At 38.6% G+C, this 22,122-nt stretch overlaps 1 protein-coding gene across 1 annotated transcript in view; it reads left to right on the top strand.

Moving 5' to 3' along the window:
* Positions 1-1,586: 1,586 nt before the first annotated feature.
* LOC306768341 (solute carrier family 23 member 2) overlaps positions 1,587-22,122 on the top strand; it is a gene marked incomplete at both ends in the record, with an annotated part of 70,041 nt that continues 49,505 nt past the window's right edge. Inside the window, 3 exons of the mRNA XM_079256652.1 lie at positions 1,587-1,592; positions 5,112-5,210; positions 20,127-20,276. Coding sequence (XP_079112778.1) covers positions 1,587-1,592; positions 5,112-5,210; positions 20,127-20,276 — 255 coding nt within the window. The remainder of the gene's footprint in view (positions 1,593-5,111; positions 5,211-20,126; positions 20,277-22,122) is intronic.

Below are 22,122 nucleotides of genomic sequence, written 5' to 3' on the forward strand. Positions count from 1 at the left end.
AGCGCATGTGACAGATGTGACAGAGTCTGGAGAGCATTCTGCTGCCTGCAACATCCTCCAGCATGACCGGTTTGGCAGTGGGTCAGTAATGGTGTTGGGTGGCATTTTTTTGGAGGGCCACACAGCCCTCCATGTGCTCACCAGAGATAGCCTGACTGCCATTAGCTACCAAGATGAGATCCTCAGACCCCTTGTGGGACCATATGCTGGTGCGGTTGGCCCTAGGTTCCTCCTAATGCAAGACAACGCCAGGCCTCATGTGACTGGAGTGTGTCAGCAGTTCCTGCAACACGAAGGCATTGATGTTATGGACTGGCCCACCGTTCCCCAGATGTGCTGTTTGCAGAAGACTTTCTGTATAAAGTTTGTATGTTTTCCTTGTGGAAACGTGGGTTGTCTCTAGGTAATCCTGCTTTTTCCCACTATTGAAAGATATACATGCTAGGTTAATTGATCACTTTAAATTCTCAGTAGAAATAATTGTAAGTCTGAAAAGTTGTTTGTTTCACTGTGTTGACCATGTGATGGACTGGTGACCTGTCTAGGCTGTACCCTACCTCTTGTGTGCTAGATGTTGGGATGGTCTCTTGATTCCCTAAAACTCTAAGCTGGACTACGCAGTACAGAAAAATAAAAGATAAATTTAATTGGACCCTTGTGTCATGTCTAACGATGGATGGATGGATAGATGGATGAATGAATATTTGAGATTAACCTTTATAACGGAATTGGTTTAATGCAATAACTCATGGTTGAAATACAACTAATACTTTTGAATACTTAAGTATTTTTAGATAAATGCATATTTGAATACTCAATTATTTGTAAAAGTAACTACTTTAGTGCCTTAACTTGAATACATTTTTGACTGAGCAAGTTGTATATATGGATAAGTGAGATTGCAGACGACAGCAGTCAGCTTGAACCGTAAAGGGTATGTGGTCTGTTGGGCGGGAGGCAAGGGGTAAAACAAACCTATCAGCTTATTAGCTCTGTTCAGACTTCCATCAGAGCGATCCTCCTTTAGATTGAAGTGATCTTTTTTAATCCTGACCAAAGAGCCCTCACGTTGTTCTGTCTTTGATGACTTTCTTTGTCCTGTTGTCCTTCTTGCATGTCTTTATCTTTGATTTGTGTTGTTTTTGTGCTTTCTTCAATAACTCCACATCTCCCTCTCTGAAGGCTTTCTTTTGAATGCTTAGCTGCTTTTTCAGGTCATTAGTGATCCAGGGGTTGTTAATGGCAAAGCATTTCACTGTTCTTGTTGGGACGAAGCTGTCCATAGGCAAGCTGATCTAATCTGTTACACTCAGTCATGGCACTGATGACCACTCAATGCAGTTCACAGAGGACATTCCGGTCCGTAGCCTCAAACAGTCCTCTCAGAACATCTTCAGCTTCATTAGACCAGGTTTTAACAGCCTGTGTGAGGACTGATTGCCGCTGAAAGACTGGCTTGTAGCTGAAGGTGAGCAGAACCAGATTATGATCTGATCTCTCCTCTAACAAGGCAGTGCAAAACAGCTATATAGATTTCTAACATTGCATCTTATTTTCTCTGGTGGAGCAACTAACAAATTGTTGAAATGCCGGTAAAGTTGCATTACTGATTAGTATTAAGATGCTACTTTTGGAGCCTTTAGCTGATTACATCATAAGATGCATCTGCAGCAATACCAGGTAGTATATACCACTACCTGAATCTATCCATTCATTGTCTTAACCACTTAATCCCAATTAAGGGTCACGGGGAAACTAAAACCTATCCCAGTTATCATTGGGTGAGAGGATGGGTACACCAGTCCATTGCAGGGCTGGCACAGAGAGACAAACGACCATACACACTGACTCACTCCTAGGGACACTGTAGAGTAACGAATTAAGCCAGTGTTTCCCAATGCAGGTCCTCAGGACCCCCTGCCCAGCATGTTTTATAGGCAACCCTACCTTAACACACCTGAATGAAATGAAGGGCTCATTAACAGGTGATTTGGAGGGGGAACATGTCTAAAACATGCAGGGCAAGGGGGCCTGAGGACTGAATTTGAGAAACATTGAACTAAAATAGCATTCATGTTGTTGGATGATGGGAGGAAGCAGGACAACCCACACACCTTCCCCCAGCCGAGGCTCAAACACGTGACCTTTTTGCTGTGACACAGTGCTAACCGCTTCGCCACATGCAACGCTGCTACCAGAACAACACAGGAAATCCCTTTGGTGTGAATAATATGGTGAAAACTCACAGCAAACAGTTCGATGTGACTAGCAATTCCACCGGCTTTTAGCTTTTTTCTGTTTTTGTTGTTGTAGTCCGCTTGCAAAGTTTTGCAGCACAGATGCATTAGAACCTGGGAAGTGTTAATGCCGCCATGTCTCTGTAAAGTGCATAAGACTGATTTCCATATATTCTTTTAAACTTCGTTAGCACCTCAGGTTCATCTATTTTGTTAGCTAGTAATCTCAGATCTGCGAGAGTTGGAAGAAACAGGCTGAGTCTCCTTTTTTCACTCTGCTTCTCTCCTGTCCTGCATCCTTAACACAGCAAAATAAAAACAAAGATATATATTGCAATGTTCTGCAGATCCTGCGGTGCACTGGTGAGCCGTCCAGGGTGTACCCTGCCTTTTACCCAAAGACTGCTGGGATAGGCTCCGGCTTCCTTAATCGAACTAAGTGGTTAAGATAATGAATGAATGTTCTGCAGATCATTAGGCTCTTCCATTGTTTTGAATAAAGACTGGCTGAAAATTATGAAAAAGTACAGACATTGGAAAAGAGCTAACTTACCAGTCTAATAATACTGAGGCGAACTGAGCGGGTTCTTTTATTACTGTTCTTTTGTCAGACTCTAACAAGTGTCCACCTTATTCTTTGCCATGGTGGACACATGTCTTTCCTCTGGAGTGACCCTTTTCCCATTTTCTATTTCTGGCCTCCTTATACACCGTTATAACCCTCTTACTTCATTCAGCCATGATAAATTTGCATTCAAAGGAAAAAGTAGCACGAAACACAGCCCTCTCTGTTTAAAGAAGGTGAGCTGTAAAGCAAAACGCTCCAGGCCACATGATCCTATAAGAGGCAGACCCGCTCCTGTGATGCTACAATGTCTGGTTTCTGAAGAGAGCAGCACTCTCACTCCGGGGATCCAGTGAACGAGGAAGAATTGTGGAAGCGGTGCGGAGCTGGTGCGAAGACCTTTCCGTCCGACACCCAATTTCACCAGCAGAGTTTAGAGCGGAACGTCTGTGTTGCGGTTCACACGAGGATTGCGTAATTGTGCATCATAGCTGGTGTAGGCCTACTTAAAATGTTTTATAAAACTGCTTGAACAATAAAGTGAACAATAAACTAGTTTGACCATGTCTCAAATGCCAGTGGTCCTTTTTTTTTTGGTTTATAGTAGGGATTTGTGGTGTCAAAACAATAGGTTACAAAATGGCGCCGCTTTCCTCCACCTATATTAATACGCATTTTCCACACTGTCATTAAGTGAAACCGTCTCGCACCTACGGCTTGGTGCCAGTGCCACCTGTAATAAAGAAATGTTGATGTTTCAGAGTACAACCAGTGCATCCAAAGCAGACATGTAGTCTTTAAAATCCAAGAGATCCACTTTGGTTTTCATCAGCTGATGTCCTGTCTGAACAATCCGCTCTGCTCCAGATTGATGAGATTGCAAAGCGGCACCGACGCATATTTTAGAGAAGCGGAAAGCGGTGGCGCTTCTGAGATACTTTAGAAATGCACCGCAGTGCATGTGGTAAAACCAGTCCTTTTTACAAGTGTTGTCGGTATCAGCTGCGAAGGCGGTGCTTCGGCGTTCAGTAGATCCTCAGGGTTAGAGCATCAACACGCATCAAGCACTTTACATTGACCCCAGAAATCATCCATAATCAATCACTTTAGGCCGATGGTGTGGTAAAAAGTTACACGGTATTCCTTTAAGTGAAAATGGAATGTAAAAACCGTTTACAGAAGACAATAGGTTTTAAACTAGACAAAATATAGTTTCAGTCTTGCTGGGGTTTCAATGCAAGTCTATTTTGATTAAATAAATTACAGCAGAGTTTAATTTGAGATGTGTTCTTTACAGACCTGTATAATTTCATATTGATGATCTTTTTTAAATAGTAATTGTTCAAAATTGTTCAAGATTTAATCTGCACACATTTTAAGTCACAATTGTGACATATTCTTGGCCAAATTATTAAAGTTTTATTGGCTCTCATTTATTTATAGACACAATCTATTTCAATGCACCATCATGCTGAGGATCTCAGGTCTACTTGGAGACTGGATTTAAGATCTTATTGTATCGATGCTGCCAATTAGTGATCTGTATAAATAACAGTCCCACGGTCCCGTATGAATGGACTGATGTCCACTGATGATGTTGGGTCAATTGAGTGAAAGCGAGTCAGGAGCCCATTAATGCAGCAATTCAGTTATTATTCAGTGTCCTAATCTTGTTATTACTAAATTTAGTTGTTAGGTCAAGTGTCTTTCAAAATGGTCTGAGTACGTAAAAAAAAATACACCAACACACACACACACACACAAAAAAAAAAAAAATAGACAATGAAACTCCTATATTTTGTACCAAAACTAAATCACTGAAATTATGATAAAGATATTAAAACACTTTCCTCTTTTTCAGCCTTTGGTGTTGTTGCTTTGGCACCAGATCAGCTCTGCAGACAACACGACTTGCAATGACGTGGTCACTGATTGGCTTAGAATTTTGCAGGGGTATGTATGAATATCTGTGCATTTTTTAAAAATATGAAATCGTACAACCATTCATGACAGCAGCCTGTAAGAGTAGAAGAGTTTGTGATATGCATGTGACAAACGTGCTTCAATCCTCTTTAGATCCACCGTCACACTTCAGCAGACACATGACCACAAGTCAGAGTAACTAAAGCTTTCATTTGCTTACCAGCGCAGCAGAAACATTTCAGGCTGGGAGAGGAGATTTCAAAATTATCAAGCCGCTCTCTTTTAGCTCTGATACTACCACGTTTCCCTGGTGACACGGGGTCCCTCTTACATCTGCGGTCAGTCAGTCTCGTACTCTCGCCTTGTGCACCTCCTGTGTTCCTAAGAGGCCCACAGAAGCAGAGATATACCACCTTGCTTTGTTTACCAGAATGCATCTCACCACAGAGGACAAGATAGAGCTGGGGCTCAATCCAGCATTTGGGGTAAGTGATTCTTTGGCTCTGGGATGACAAAAATCAGGAGTTTTTCCAAAATATTTCAAGAACAACAAGGAAAGAGTGGGTACAGTTCAGCTTGCAGCTAAGAGCTGAATATAAGCCACTATGGAATGTAAAGTTACCAAACTGTGCACGTGTTTTACAAAACACGAGCTTTTACAGGAGATTTGGCTGCATGGTTCAGAATGTGGTTTCAGATATATTTAGTTATGCAAAAAGACCTTCAGGCTTTAATCAGAGATAGTAAAACCTTTATCTCAAAGCAGAAATTTAAGTAAACCAAAACAGGCCAGAGTTTGGGCAGGTAATCCTGTTTACACACTCGCATGAGGACTTGTTTTCCTCATGGGGACAGAAGAAAGTGTTAATATTGTAAATCATCGCAATATTAGGCTTTAGGGAAGGACAAAGATTAAAACTCTGGCAGGTTGAATTTACTGTTAAAGGTGAGAGTTAGGTCTCCAGACAATAAATTAAAGTTCATGTTATGTCAGACGCATACACAGTGTGTGTTTATGTGTGAATGTTAAAAACACCAGACTGCATGGGGTTTGCAAGTGTTCACAGCTGACTCCAGGGTCGATGTTTTTCCTCTTTTTTTATTTGTCCCTACTGACCAAATTTGAAGAAGAATCTGGAAAGCAGGAACATAAAACAAAGACTTCTGCAGACGGGTGAGCAGGTCAGTCTGTCAGCATGCTGACATGTAAAGGCAGGACGTCCCATTTATCACGCTGAGCCGTGTATTGTACGCCACCTGACACATGTATAGAAAAGCTCGACAATAAAACTTCCTGTATTCAGTTCAGATATGTTGAATTAGCGATTATAGACTTAATTAATTAACGTGAGTCTGCCAACTTTGGCATCCAGATTCAGTTTTCATAATTCATTTGTCAACATGTTTCACAAGAGCTCTTTCTTTACAGAAAAAAGGTAGAAATAAGGCTGCATTGTTTTTTATGCTATTCATCAGTGAGCTATGTCTACATGTAAATCCATGTATCTGTCTTTTTGTCCTGAGTTTAAATATTATCCCAGATTCACTCAGAGTTGGGCAGTAAATTAAACCGCTTCACATTCTCAAGTAAGATTGTATTTAAGTGTCAGAAATTCAAATACATGAATATAGAAATATTAAATTGATTTAATTTAAATTAAAGAATAATTCTGGCATTCACACAGAATAACAGATTAAAACAATGAGAAAATGTCTACAACAATGTGATTTACCAATGCCAGTGAACTTACAAGATATATTTTATTTAAAGCAAAACTATATGATTTGTAAAGTACAGTGAAACACAAAAGTCTTTTCTCCCTATCGTTCAGCTTGCAGGAAATTTGCTATTTTGCCTTCATTTTACACAAGAAGCCTTTTGTTTGCCATCCGGAGGGAGTTAGGTGGTACTGGTCCATGCTGGGTTTCACATATCAGGCAGGGTATGTTCTTGGCTTTCACGCATCAGCGAGGTTTTCTGTCCTCTGATGCAGCAGCTCAGATCCTGCACCTCTGTGCTTTTTCTTTGTTCATTTGCATTATGTAAGATGCAAAATTAAAAACATGATCATTTCAGCAATTTAGACTTTGGGTTACTGGAATAAAATAATCCAGTAAAAAAAAGTTTTTCTAACGTTCGTAAATATGACAAATATTTCTGTGATTATCTGTGTAATTTCCCAATAAGTTTCACTCTGCTGTTCAGCTTGGAGAGATTCGCTTTTCCAAAAATTATATGAAGCAAGAACTTAAAGAGTTTGTGATGCTGGGGTAAGAAGAGAAGCTGAAGCAACAGCAGTGGCAGAGTTGAGTGTTCAGGTTCAGTGAACTCGCCAAGTACAAAGTACACTTCCTGACACAAGACTGATTCCTGCGGCTTCCTTTGCAAATACACGCATCGTATTTCTTAGGAGTGCCATCGCCCGTTGACATCATGAAAGCTCTATCAACAAAACAACTGAAGTGGTTTATCAATCACCCCAAACAACAGCCAACAACTTGTCTTGAACTAGTTCTGCCGTTTCCGTCTGTGTGTTTTAGAGACTCTGGACTTGGGAAAACTTTTCTTTTTAACATCATTCATGCAACTAGCTGATTTTCTCACACCAAACACACCCATTCATGCAGTCATGGCTGGAAAGCACATATTACAGCACATGATGCTGTGCACTGAACAATCACGCTGGCCAGATTTAGTGATGATTAGCCACACATAATCTGTTTCCGTCCGTCCATCCGTCTGTCCAGCCACCCTGCCATTCATTTGTCTGTTATTTTGACGATTTTGAGGTACATCTACCTTGAATATCAAATTATGCTGGAGTGTTCCTTCATCCCTGAGACAGTTAAATGCTTTCTGCTTCATAGCAAACAATTCCAACTTTCTCTTTAAACAAAAAACCTATCAGCTTAAATGTGTTAGATCTAACTGCAGAAAGCACTTAGAAACATCATTGCATATAGTTTCATCTTCACTCTCAAAAATAGAGGTACAAGATAAGGACATTTCTGTACCTATAGGTACATTTTAAAGAAATGTTCTCTCAAAAGTACAATACTGGTCTTTAAGAGACCAGAAGCACACCTTCAGAGTACGAAAAAGGATTCAAAGTGACATAAAGTACAAATTTGTACCATTTTAACCATAAGGGTACCTGCAGCATTGAAAAATGTAATGTTAATGGCTGTAATGTTACAAACTAGAGCAGAGTTGAGTGATGACAGTAGTACTACTTAACAGTCATTTACTACACCAGACAATGAAGGTCAGATGCTGCAAACTAAGTGTATGGCTGGTCAGTATTTTGAGCTTTTGAAGATTATTTCTAGATTAAAGATAAGATAATATTGCTAAGTTGCATGGACCAGGCCTAATCCTGTGAAAACATAAAAAACATAACTTGATAAGGTGAGGTTGAACTTGATAAGGTACAAAAATAGACCAGAACTGAAGGGTACAGAAATGTCTCTCAAAAGAGTACACCCCCAGCGACAAGCATTTGTACCTTTTTAGGTACAAGCTGGTACCTCTATTTTTGAGTGTGTTGACTAAATGAACAAAGATGTTGAAAACGCAACTATAGTTTCAGTCTAAATGATGCAACTAACTTAAAGAGTAAAGCAACTTTTAGCAACTGTTCAAATGAAATACTCTTGTCTTTATTAATACTGACTTTATAATTACTTCATAGTAGGCAAAAATGTCTGCAATTATGTCTTTTTAGCAAGTTAAAGGCAGAAATTGATTCTTTATTGAGCATGCTTTTTCTGGAAGAACTAATGTGATCACAATTATTGTCGATATGGTCATTGTCATAATGACCGGATCCACATTGCAGAGAATATTGTTGCTGGCCAAGTGATAATGTTTGTAGATTATCCAAAATTATGAGAGTGCTGTCTCTGTAATATCAGCAATAAATACAACACCATAATATGTAAGAATTCAGGGACACTGTATTAAAATCAAGAAAAAAAAAACTGTGCAGTGATCTCTGCAAACTCACTGATGCGCCTTGGTTGGTGTGCATGCAGCCACTAGATGGAGGCAGACAATCATATTATATCCTAAGCCAGAGTCAGCGTGCGCTACCTGCTGAGAGCCTGTAATATGAGGATCCATTAAACACGTGCAGGAAATGTAGAGCATATGGCTCTGCAGTTCTGCACTCTGAGTCGTTTGGATCCTTGTGTGATACTGATGTGACGACGAGATGTTCAACATAAGGTGTCCGCTTTTGTGTGAAGAGCTAACTGACAGCCAGCCTCACCCTGCAGATGCTGGCTCGAATGTGCATTACATAAGACATTCATAGAGAATGTTGTGCAATCCCCAAAAGATTATTTATTAAAGATACAAAAATATATATGCAAGTAAAGAGAAAATTTGACTTTAAATTCTTGATATCAAAAGCCTCAATACTCTGCATTGAAATAAGCGGATGTAACGTTGACAAAGGTTGGATCGATGGATTTCAGAAGCAGTGTTGAAAGTATTCCTTCATTTCAGCAAAATTTGAATATTTATTATCTCGTCTACTTTTTACTATTCCGTCATCACTGTGTATTCATCAAAGAGCATTGAAGCTGGATGTGAGGAAGTGGGACCCAAATGCAAGACAGAAACACCAGAGGCAAGGTCAAGAAAGGAAAACCTGAAGCAGATATGAAAAGGGACTGGCTATAAAACAAGAAGCAGGTGTGACTATTACGGACCAGAAGCTGGGAACAGGAAGCACAGCAAACAGAATACACAAGAGTTAAAATACTCTACAGAGTAAAACAGGAAACAAAAAAAAAAAAAAAAAAAAAAAACTAGAAACAGCTATTATTGAAATAATAGCAACTGTGAATGCCCATTTATTGAACTATACTGAATGACTGAAATGAAATTGCATAAGTATAAGTATATATACTTATATAAGTATAAGAAATTGAAAAATAAAAAAGGCACAACTGACATTTTTTAACTGCCCCACACTGGGATTGAACTTATGAACTTTGATATTGAAGCACACTGGCTTACTCACTACACCACTAGTACTCTCAGTTGCTCAGTAAAATTTTTTCCAATTGGGATGGACATGCCTTTTTAAAACTTCCAGCAGGGTGTAATTAGCGGAATTGCAAAAACATGTGCAAGGTTCAACTAAACTCCAGTAATGATGTGAAAGACTGTTCAATGTGAAAAACTTTTTTAACGTGTTTAAGATTTATGAAAGTGTTGAAATATTGCAGGGAGCATTTTTGGAACAAATCCTTCATGTTTAAATAAATTCCTTTGCTCCTTGAAGTGTGTAGCTGAGAGCAATAGTTCACATTGAGCAGCCTGCAGAACTGCATGCTATCACACAAGCAACAGCTAACAAATGACAAGAGAAATGCATATTAAATGCTGCATTTGAACCCATGCCTTGTATGTGTACCTGTGTACTGGTGCACAAAATTGACCAAACGCTGAGCTGACTTCCGTTTTGTCCAATAACTGTAGAGGATTTTAACATTTGGCAAAAATGTGAATAACTTGAAAAGTTTACATGTTAGAAAGACCAAAAGTCATAGCACATGTCTCCTGAATGAGCTGAACAGTTTGATATTTGAATAGTTGAAGTGAGGCAAAAGGTGTAGGAGGAGTAACGCGCCAAACATTTTGCAGGAAAGACAATGGGGACGGGAACTTGATGAACACTGCAAACTGGTGCAGAGCTCCGAAACCCTGTTGAAGCAGTTTTCAGCTCATTATGCAAAAACTGACCAATCGCAGAGCTGAATTTTTGCAACGTCCAATGGACAGTGGGTTTGAAAGACTTTCATCCAATCACAAGGCCGAATTAATTTTTGCAAAATGCGAAATATCTCAAAAACTAAAAAGATTTGAAATGACAAAAGTCATAGCACACTATTCCTGAAGGAGCTGCAGGGTTTAAGTTGTGAATGGTTGAAGTGACTTGAACAGTGTAGGAGGAGTGTAGGAGGAGGAGGAAAATGCCCCATGGGCATTCACATTAATAAAAGACTATAAACCAGCAGCAAAACATAAAACCAGCAGATCATGACAGTACCCAGGAAGGCAATGTGGAGCACCCTCCCTCAGGAACATAAACTATACATGGCAGAGCAGCAACCCCTACCCCCCTCCTCCTTTTAGGATGAGTAGGAGGCCAGGACCTCCAGGTGGAGGTCTCCAGATCACCAATCTGGTTCCCCTGAATAGTGACCACTTCTCCACCAGATCTGGCGCTGCATGGTTTATGGCAGCATGAAGGTGTCTGTGGGAGCCTTGTAGCCCTCTTGGAGCTGCAGGAACAGCTTCACTAAGTAATTTGGAATTTAGGAATGTGAAAGCTAGAAATGAAGAACAGGGACCCAACTGCAGGACTGAAGCAGGAGAGGCGGGTGGAGGTAGTCTGACGGTTTGTTAAACAAAAGATATAACAGCAAACTACTAGACAACCCAGCTAACAAACATTGAGCTGGCAATGGATGAAGGCAAACCTGCAGCATATACAGAAGGCCTGGTTAAAAAAAACAGGAAGCAGATGTAATAAAATAAAGTTCTACAAAATAAAACATGACTCATAAAACATCAAAGGACCAGAAACGAAGAGACAGCAACAGAAGATGGAACCTGCAAACCATGACATTTTTGTAAAATAGATGCACATGTTGCACAACATTTGAAGCAAATATTGAGAAAGTGTTGCTTACAATTTCTGAACATTAAAGTCTTACGGGAGGCTGAAAATGCCCACAATTTTCTGTCAAATCAGGTCATTTACTGATTGTGGCTGATGAGCAGAAGTCATGTAAGACCATGTTTCTAAATTTATTCCTGAAGTTGAGCTGTAGCATGCGACAAGTAACATGAATGAAAATGGTTGCTTGCAAACCAGCAGTGTGGAAATTGTAGGCTGAATGCATGCTGGAGAGTCTAGTTACAGAAGCCTTGTGGAAAAACAGCTGAACACGTCCTGCAGAAACCTTTGCAGAAACAATTCCAGAGTTTTAAAGCAAAAGCATAAGGATAGTGTTTTAAGATTTTCAAAATGTTTATTTAATCATTCAAAAAAAGGAGAAAGTCGAAGCTACAATATTGTTGGTGACATGGGGAATTAAAGTAGTCCAGGGTAAAAAATGCAGAACAGACACAGTTCAACTAAAATCTAAGTTAAAGGTGGAAGCTTAAATATATTTAAAAAATTAATCTTTTTACAAAGAAAGTTTAATATCTTGACAGATATATGAAAAAGGAATAGTTGTTTCTCCTGAATGAGCTGAAAATGTTGGTGTTAAAAATGCAGTAGATATGAGTAGAAAAAAGCAGATGCAACTAAATAAAAATCCTGCAGTCAAACAAAACTATGTGCAGACTGAAGCAGGAGGAGAAACTGAAAGTTTTTCATGATTTTGAAGATTTTCTTGCAGCTAGAAGTACTTTAACCCTTTAACTTTCACACTAACAAGAAGGCCAGAACAGTAGAATGGATGAAGTGTTATAGCAAACACTTAGTTTCAGTTTTACATACCCAAACCAGTTGGTGGAGGTGGCTCAGACAGGTTTATTTCTACAATTATTTAAGAAATTCATCAAAGTCACTGCAAACTAACAAAATGGCAGACCAGGACCTTAAAGGGCTGAGAGGCAAAAACATAAATAATTTAATGAATGATTTGTGTGACAAGCTGCTGTGTCTTTGCAATGGAATATGTGCTCTGCATGGATGTCCTCATACACGTTTAAGTGACTCAAATTATGATAGAGAGACCAGCACCTGTTGGGTTAATTATAGTTTACAGAAGAATATATTTGCACCTGTACATGTGAGTTTTTGTTACAGTGTGCTAAGAGTGTGTAAGTGAGGTTGTCTTGCACATCATTTTCCCTGTTAGACTGAAAATGTGTTTAAACATCATGTCAGACTAATAAGCTGGAGTTTCATCATGCAGGCGATGCACAAGTATAAATACAGCTTCCCATTTTGTGAACAAACCATTAGTCCTGTTGACACAGTTGGGGGCACAAGGCATGTGTTGATCTCATGGGTCTGTCGGGTGCTTGTCTGTGGCAAAAACAAAAATGTTGAAGTTACAGTAATGCAGAAGGGCAGAAATACGGCTTCTACTTAATATTGGGTTCTCATGGGCAGGTGGAGGGTACTTCTGAGACTTAGATACTTTGAGGACAAAAGTTTCTTTTAATGACTATAAGAGTCACGTTGTTCCAAGGCCTTCGTGATTTTAGATTTTGTTGGTGTGTACATTGACAGAAAAAGAATCACATCAACATTAATATGTTTTAAAGTAATTCAACAAAAATGATAATTGTGTCAAATCGCATGAACATGTGATTTAACTTGTATTTATTTCTGTGTTTTCATGCCAACATAACAATGTAAGCAACAAAGTGAAGTAAAAAGTCCCATTCCAACAGAATCTCCTCTGCTCTGTATACAATGAATAAATCTAAAATATTATGTCTGGGTTTCCCTTAAAGAGAAAACAGATGGAAAACGTTACAGGACCTCCGCCTCAACTTTGGAAGCTTCTTTCTGTAAATTACATTATAAAAATGGTTTTTAACATTTCTTTTGAACCTGAGTACAGAATTTTGAAACATGCAAAACATGTCTTGCTAGCTCTTGACTTCCAGTGGTTCTTTACATAAATAATACTGGATCAACAGAAATAAATACAGTTTCTTCAACAGGCTTGTTGCACAGGAAAAACTCATGTGGCATAGAGTAGGTATACAGTATAAATACCAAGTTTGCCTTAATGATAAACAGGGAAAGAAAAAAAGACAATTATACTATCACAGCATAGATATATAAATGTATGGTTTTATACATATTTTACAGAATAGAAAAATGGAAAAAAAAAAAATAGAAATTGAAATATGATCATAATTTTAATAAATCAATACTGTGATGTCAGTGTAAATGCTGTGTGTGAAGAAAATGTGGCGATGTTTAATAATTCATGCATCGCAGGGATAATGTAACTTTCAGTGAATGCCGCATGAACAGTCATGTTGTCAGTCAGCCAGTCGTGCACAACTGCAAAATGGCAAATAATAACACGGGGCAGCTGGTGGTGTTGACCTTTATTGTTCAACTCAACTAAAAACACAGCGTTGCAAATCTTCTGCAAGAAAAGCTCAGGTGAAGTTTGACTGATTTATTGAATGTTTAATTTACTCTTATTCAATTTTTTTTTTTTTTTTTGCAAATGGCTTCTTGACTATCAGTGCTATAAAAAATTGAGAAAGAACAGCCTCAATAATCCTAAGCTTTTCCTTTTAAACTTCACATACACCACATCCATACACAAAGCAAATCAATTCCACACGACACAAAACAGCTGTAACATAGGCTGCTGCCAGTTCTTACCAACAAGAAGCCTGTTTGTCAGTGCAGACTTTCACTCTAACTGATGCAAGTGAACAAGCAAAAACATGGGGGAGGCAGATGAAGGTAACCAACACTATTAGGATAAATAAATTACGTAAAAACTAGCTTGGAGTTGGCAAGAGAGTCCAGCCAGGGTCAAGACAGACTGGTGATAACATACAGACTCTAAAACATTATATGACCATGTTTTAACATACATTAAAAAAAAAAAAAAAAAGGGAAAAGAAAGACACATGGTCTTAAGCTGGTCTAATATGGACATTGTGTAATTTTAATTGTTTACATCCAACTAAATGTCTGCATTTACATATGTGTTATCATTGGTATATTATGATCAATCATAATCTGACACATCCTCTTAAGCAAAGAATTTTCCATTTGTTTATATATATGATGAGTAACCCTAAAGAGAAGTGCCATCACAGTCTACCACCTTGAGTGCACCGTGCACAGTGATGGAGACGCCAGAGAAGAAGATCAACATGACAAGCTTAATACCACGAGACGTTAAAAAATTCATTTGTCATTTACAAAAATGCAGGACGCAATTTTCAATTATCGTTCACTAGGCCTACAGGATTAAATATGATCTGAATATTGAATCATCGCATGATATTATTTAATTTTATCATTATTTATCCAGGTAAAATCCAAATGATATTAAGAACATTTGTACAATTAGGGTGGAGTTGGCCTCCAGAGGGGGGGTTAGTAGTGGCACAGCAATAAGTTAAAAGCACATGCAATAAAACAATCCCATTTAAAAAAAAACATGCTTTTGACCCCATCACATGTGTATTTAACATAAGGGGTGAGTTTGGTTGAGTGATCATGCAAATGTGATTGTACTCCCTACAAGGATCAGGGGTAGATCAAGAGGGTCCCATGTCCAGCAGCCAATAGAGTGCAAAGTTGAGACTGTCACCGCACTGGACCGCCCTACAAAGATGAAATTATAAACTTGTTTTTTTTAGGTACTGCTGAGACATCAAATCTTTTACCAAAGATATGTTCCTAATGTATAATGTATATTATACTTCATGAAAACCTTAAAACATAACTTAGACAGATATGCCATAGGGCTAAAGATATCAAGCACATTAAGAAAAATGGGTGAATTGAAACTAAAAATAGAAAAACTTAATATGCAACATCCACAATCAATATAGCCAATACTTTCACTATATGGTGATACAGTGCAGTATATATTATTCCAATTATTCAGTTTAAAACCATTACATGGAAATATGACAAATTTATATTTCCATTCTTGTTCAACAAGCCCACATCATCAACCTTCCACCACCATGGACAACAATTAGTATGTGTTTGTGCTGAGATGCTGTGCTTACTTTACCAAAGCCACAGTACTGCATAGCATCTAATGCCACAGCTGTACCACAGCTGCACCACAGCAAGAAGGTCAACGGTTCGATACTTGGCTGGGGTGAGGTTCGGATGGTGGGCTTTCTGTGTGGAGTTTGCGTGTTCTCCCTGTGTATGCGTGGGTTCTCTCTGGGTTCTCCGGCTTCCTCCCACTGTCCAAAGACATGCATGATAGGTTAATTGGTCACTCTAAATTGCCCATAGGAGTGAGTGTGAGGGTCAATGGTTGTTCGTCTCTGTGTGGCCCTGCGATGGACTGGCAAGCTGTCCAGGGTGTACCCTGCCTGTCACCCAAAGCCAGCTGGGATAGGCTCCAGCTTCCCTGCGACCCTGAATTGGATTAAGCAGTTCAGAAAATGAATGAATGAATGAATATTCATAATAATATAATCTCAGCTCAATTCAAGCCAGTTTATAATATTAGGCTAGTTAAGGAAAACTCTGAAGGAAAAACTGGAGGAAGACTCCATTGAATCTTGACTTCCATCCAGTCCCCCATCCTGAGCATGCATGAGGTGACAATACATGCTTGGGGTGGATATTTAAGAAAATATCAAGTTTAATGTATGTTAGACTGTAATTGGAGGGTACTTGTATCATTACACAGGTTAGCCATTTTGCATGCTGTCAATGTGGTACCAACAAATTGCCCCCAGTCTATTCCTACATGTAATGTTATGTGTAAGAGAGGATTTGGGCGTGTGTACCATAAAGTGTCATAAAACTGACATCCAGAACAGCTCTGACAATGTTGATGTATCTGTTTTTGCCATAACTTTTTACTGTAGGCTTTGCAATGTCCAGATGCAAAGTCTTAAGAACCTTTTATTTTGGTCCCATAAAGACATCATCTGGAGGTCAACAAGTCATGTCATTTAAATGTAAATCTGGAGACATCCGTGTGTCATCCAGAAATGCAGCTTAAAGCGCTGTCAAGCTAAAAACAAGCCAATTGTGAACATGATCCTGAAATACAGCCTTTGTCTTCCGTTGGCCAAGGGTCATTTAATATTTACTGGGGCAATGTGGAAAAAGTTTTGTTTTCAGAAAGACTTTGAAACTCTATCCATCCGGTGTCTCTGTCAGCTTATACCAGTTCATGGTCGTATGAATGCTAGAACTTATCCCAGCTGCAGGATTCTATGGAATAATAAAAGTGCCATAAAAAAAGAATATTTCTGGAAAAGAATAAGGAAATAAATGAGGAAATATATAGACAAATAATATGAATATCTTAATATAAATTCACATGACTTCATTCTTTAACTTATCTCTTCCCTTAATTTCTCCATATATTTCTTTATATTTTCCCGATACATTTTATCTTTTCTTGTGTCACGGTGTGTTCAGACCAAATGTGTTTTGAGTGTCAAGAGCGGCAGGTTTCCATGTGACCAGCGTCGAGAATGTCAAAAACGCTTTTGGTCTGAACACACCGTTAGTATGTTTCCTTATGCTTTTCTTTCTTTAGTTTCTTTGCATCGAAGCTGTCAATCATCTTGTTCGGGAAGAGTTTCATGTCCACTCTGAGGAGTTGATCCTAGTACAGATAGTTCCCTTGACATCACAGTTTTTTGTAAAATAAAAGTGATATTTCTAAAACTTGACAAAGTACAATTGCGATTTCTAGGTGTTTCCATTGAAAGACGTTTAGCGCATGAGCCGCAGTGCTTGTCAAATCTTATGTAAGCAGCTTTGCTAGGTAGCCATGTCGCATGTTTCAGGGTTTTCCAATTGCTGTGGAGCATTTGCCTCAGCTTATTGAAGCCCTTCTATGAGGTGCAAGGTCCCTGAGTGCTATGTGCAGACTCTCAGCGTACCCATTTTTCATAATTTTTGGATATACTGAGTAACTAAACAGATTTACATGAAACTCCCACAAATTTGGGAATCCTTCCGCGTTTCCATATGCCATCCCTCGAGCTGCCCATGGTATTCCTCAGAAACTCCTCTCCGTTGGGCTGCAAACACATTACCAGAGAGGCATCCAGAAAGCCTTCTAACTAACCCTTGCCACACCCCCATGATTAAGTACATAGTGCAGGCTTCACAGTTATAATGAGTGAGATTTATTATAGATTTTATGGCTTTTACATGAACCTCCTCATCTGGGAGGTTTTTGAGTTTTAACATCTTTGGTGCCTGACCTCACATCCTCAACGTTATGGTGTACTTCGAGAAAAATTATGGATAATTAAGTAGGCCGATTTAAACTGTTACTATGAGCAAACGAACAATAATCAAAATGTTTATATTTGAAGATAAACAAATGAGTTTATTGAATATAAAAAAAATTAAAACGGTATTTTTGTTTTCATTTGTAAAGATTCTCTCAGGTGTAGTGAAAATGGTTGCTTATTTGGTCGCTTTGGATGCTGCTACATGCATGGTACATTCCAATCCTATTTTCTGCTTTCTGCTGTAAATGGGCTGCATTCCATTTCAAATTACTGTTGGCCAGCAGTATGATGATGTTTGAAGCCTGTTCAACAGTTTGATTTACACCGGATATGTTACAGTCTGTGTTACGTGCATCCCAGAAGTGCCTCATCGCAGCTCTCCACTAAAAACACGCACCAGGTGTATTTTAGATGGAGCGCGCTTCCAGAATGCATCAATTTTAGGAAAACCTTTCCCTGAAATGTAATAACCTTACACAAAAATAAAAGTTTTACATAATTCTCCTTGATCTGATAAATTCTGCTTCTATCCACTTCCCACACTCTGTCATGTTTTGGTGAGGTTAAAGATGTGGACTATTATTACAGTGAGAACACAATGTTACAAGGAAGAAGCAGCAGTATTAAATCAAGACAAAAAAAACACATATTTTGCATTACATGGGATAATAGCATTAATTACAAAATTGATTACATTTGACGGGTAGATGTCTTTAGCTGTATCAAACTTTGTTCGAACTCTTTGAGTATGTCCCCCACCTCTGAACAGTTTGTAGCCAAAGTACCAGATGTTTAGTCTTTTTAACTTCAATTTATGTTATGTAGAAACTGTAGTACAACTAATGAAATACATGTGAAAATATAGGGTGTAATTAAAGAGTATGATCATAAATTTTTTGGTGTAATCGTTAATCCTGGCCACATCTAGAATATATATACAAACAAATACAGCAAAAAATATTTCAGTATTAGCTAAATCAGTTCATGATTTGGATTAAAAAAAGTACTTAATCTTCTTTATTCTTCAATTATTTTGACATATCTGAATTATTATGTGGGAATATGGAGAAACAGAACCTATGGCAACTACAAAATAGACTTGTTTGGATGATAGAATTTTGGGAACATACCAAGATCCTCTTCTATATTAGTCACAGTTTCAGTGACTCATATTTTGCAAAGACAGACTTCAATCTTTAGAGATTGAAGACTTCAATCTTTAGAGATTGAAGTCAGTAAAAAGAACCAAATTTTCCATGACTAAAAACGGAGTGAATTAGTGTCTTTGGAACTGACACACCTTGACTTAGTCAATATAACTGCCACCCCCCTTTCAAAACTGACATATACACACATTCATGCATTCCTTCCTAAGATCTGATGTAGTCAATGTAAAAATATTTATATCATCTATATGTTGCCACTTACAATATGTGGTCGAGTACATGCATAAACAAGGCTGTCAAAATAATAAATTAAAGGGAAAGTAATAAAAAAAAAAAAAAAAAAATAGAATGGCATTTAGTTTCAGAGGACACCACTAAATATATTAAGGTCCATCTATCAACACCAAGCAGCAACCGCCAGCGGTTAAAAGTGAAGCCTAAACTGCATAAAACTGCAGTTCCCCCTTCATCCACTAGGGGCTGAACAAATCCCCATAGACTTCCATGTAAAAAAGGCCAACTTCACAGCAGAAATAAACATGTTTACAGCCTGGTTCAAAAACTCATTTTTGGTTTATAGGTCAGGTTTACCTTCATGACAACTGGGGGGAGGGAATTTTTTTCAAACTCGCCCGTTTTAAAGTAAATTAATCTTGAAGTTTGGCAAATTTAGGGGCATGTCCTTTTGATTGATAGATACCAATCTCCGGCTTCAAGTAAGAGGAATGTAGAACAACTGCGGTTTTTAGCCGGTTAACAACGTGACTTAGTTTTAGCCCAGTTGCCTCTGTTAGCTGGTTAGCTCCCGTTATCTCGGGGTTAGCTCGGTTAGCTTCTAGCTACAGAAAGCTCGGAGTTTGCTTGATGTCAATCATCCACCATGACGCTCACGGCTGCCCTCTCAGCTCCACCTCTTTGACCATATTCGTATTTTCCGGGTGAGACGACGCGCATGACGCTGCCAACATGGCGACGGTAGGAACCGCCCACCGGGCTTCAATTCAGCTCTTCAGAAACCTATGGGTGATGTCACAGAAGCTCCGTCCATCTCTTTATATACAGTTTATGATCAACACACACAAATGATGACGGAATCTGTGGATTTTATACACCAGCACCAGAATGGAAAAACTTAAACATTTTTTCTTTTCTATTTTTTTGTAAACATACATTTTTTAATTGTGTTTTCCCTTTTTAAATATTAATCTACTTGATTTTTAGTTGATGGCACTTTCACATTTGCTGTATTTCTTTACAAGGGTAATGATGAACAACCACGCTTGGGGATTGACATTGAGGAGCCAAACACTGAGGAAACTCTGGAAGAAACAGTGGACAATGGTGTAGATTTGGTTTACTCCCTCAACGACAAGCCACCATGGTACCTCTGCATTCTGCTTGGCTTCCAGGTAAATTAATTATTGTCTTGTTTGGCACTGTGCTATAAAATGTTGCAACAGTGGTCTTTCTGTGAAGAGTTACATGTCCTCTTCATGCATAGCTTTTCCCCAGATCCTCCCACCATCCAAAAACATGCATGTTAGGTTAATCAGTCGCTATGAATTCTCCCCAGCAGTGAAAGTGTAAGTGGTTATTTGTCTCTCTTTATTGGCTCTGTGATGGACTGGCAACCTGTCCAGGGTGTCCCTGCCTTTCACTCAATGTTTACTGGCACAGGCTCCAGCTTCCTTGCAAACCTTATTGGACCAAGTGGTTAAGAAAATGGATGGAAAAGCCAAAGTTTAATATTTATTTATGCTTTATAAAACAGTCACATCCAGCATATGCACATACACATTTAACATTCAGCATAAATGAGGTGTAAGGGTTTTTAACCCAGTCACCTCAGTGTACAAGGCTATACATATATGTAAGAAAATGATTATAAATTAGACACCATATGGAATACATTCCAATTAACTTTGATAGGGTTGGATAGGATATGACACAATAGACGCAACATGTCTTTTGTCTTTTTTAACATGTCTTTTTTATGCTTCACTCTAGAACCGCCAACATTCCAATACTCCTAGAACCGCAGTGAAGGGTAATTTTTACCACCCCATTCCATTAATTATGTTAATAGTTACAATTGAGACTTTAAAAAAAGAGAAAAAAACTAGCTAAACAGTAAAAAACATATTAAATAACAAAATATCATATCTCAATATTCTAATTATTTTACAGTAAGATAAATAAACGCTACTCTTCAACTTATTTTTCATTCACTCGCATACAAACACGACGTGTGATTGTGGCAATGTGTGATCAGCTCCTCCTACTCACAAGATGATCCGTTATCAGGTAAAAGAGACGGATCATCACTTTCTCCAGCCACGGATTCCTCCACCATCTTGTCAGAATCCTCCACCGTCATCCAAAGCTAGTTCTCCATCACTCAGTTTTTGAAATAATAACCAAGCTTCTTTGGCATTCATATATCTCTTGTATTTATCCATTTCTCAAATTCAGCGATCATAAAACCCTCTTACTCACTCTTTGACAGCTGTCAAACTCACGTGCGTTACGAAGCAACCGGGAGTGGCAGATGAAAACAATGCATTTAATTAGGCGGTAGAAATTACCCCGTTGGCGGTTCTAGATATTTATGCTCAGGTTTGTTGCAATCACACACTCACCAAAATTCACTCTAAGTTCACTGGACCCATTTCAGGAAAAGTGATGAATTTGGAGAAATAGGGATTTTATTTTAACAGTGTTTGAAGAGCCAAGGAAGTAAAAATGACCCGCTTGGCAGTTCTTGTGTTAAGGAAACTTGTTTCACATTCATGTCACTTTTTTCTGTATTCTCAAAGATCAATAGACATCACTAATCTGAATAAATGGCATTACACTTGCTCTTAAGCTGGCCCCACAAGTTTTCTATTCATGCATTTAAATCCAAATAGGCCTTTTATGTGGGCTGGTACTCCTGTCTAGCCCACATTTTCAAGTAGTGATCAAGTACAGGGAGCAACGCTCATATGGTTAGAGTCCTAATGATCTGTGTGTATGTGTATATATAGGCGGGTGCGTATGTGTGTATATATGCATGTATATGCATATGTTTGTACGTTTTTCTCTTTCTTTATCACTCTCTCTCTTTCTCTCTACAAGGCGTTTTCTTCTTGTTCTTTTCTTTTTTTCGGTCATTTGCCATCCTGAATGCTGACTGCATATGATGCACTTATGGGTACAAGATGCAAGCAGTTTATAACAGGGCAAACCTATCTACTTATTAACCCTCTAGTTTCT

This window comes from Telmatherina bonti (assembly GCF_933228915.1).
Source record: "Telmatherina bonti genome assembly, chromosome: 2".
Taxonomy (NCBI): domain Eukaryota; kingdom Metazoa; phylum Chordata; class Actinopteri; order Atheriniformes; family Telmatherinidae; genus Telmatherina; species Telmatherina bonti.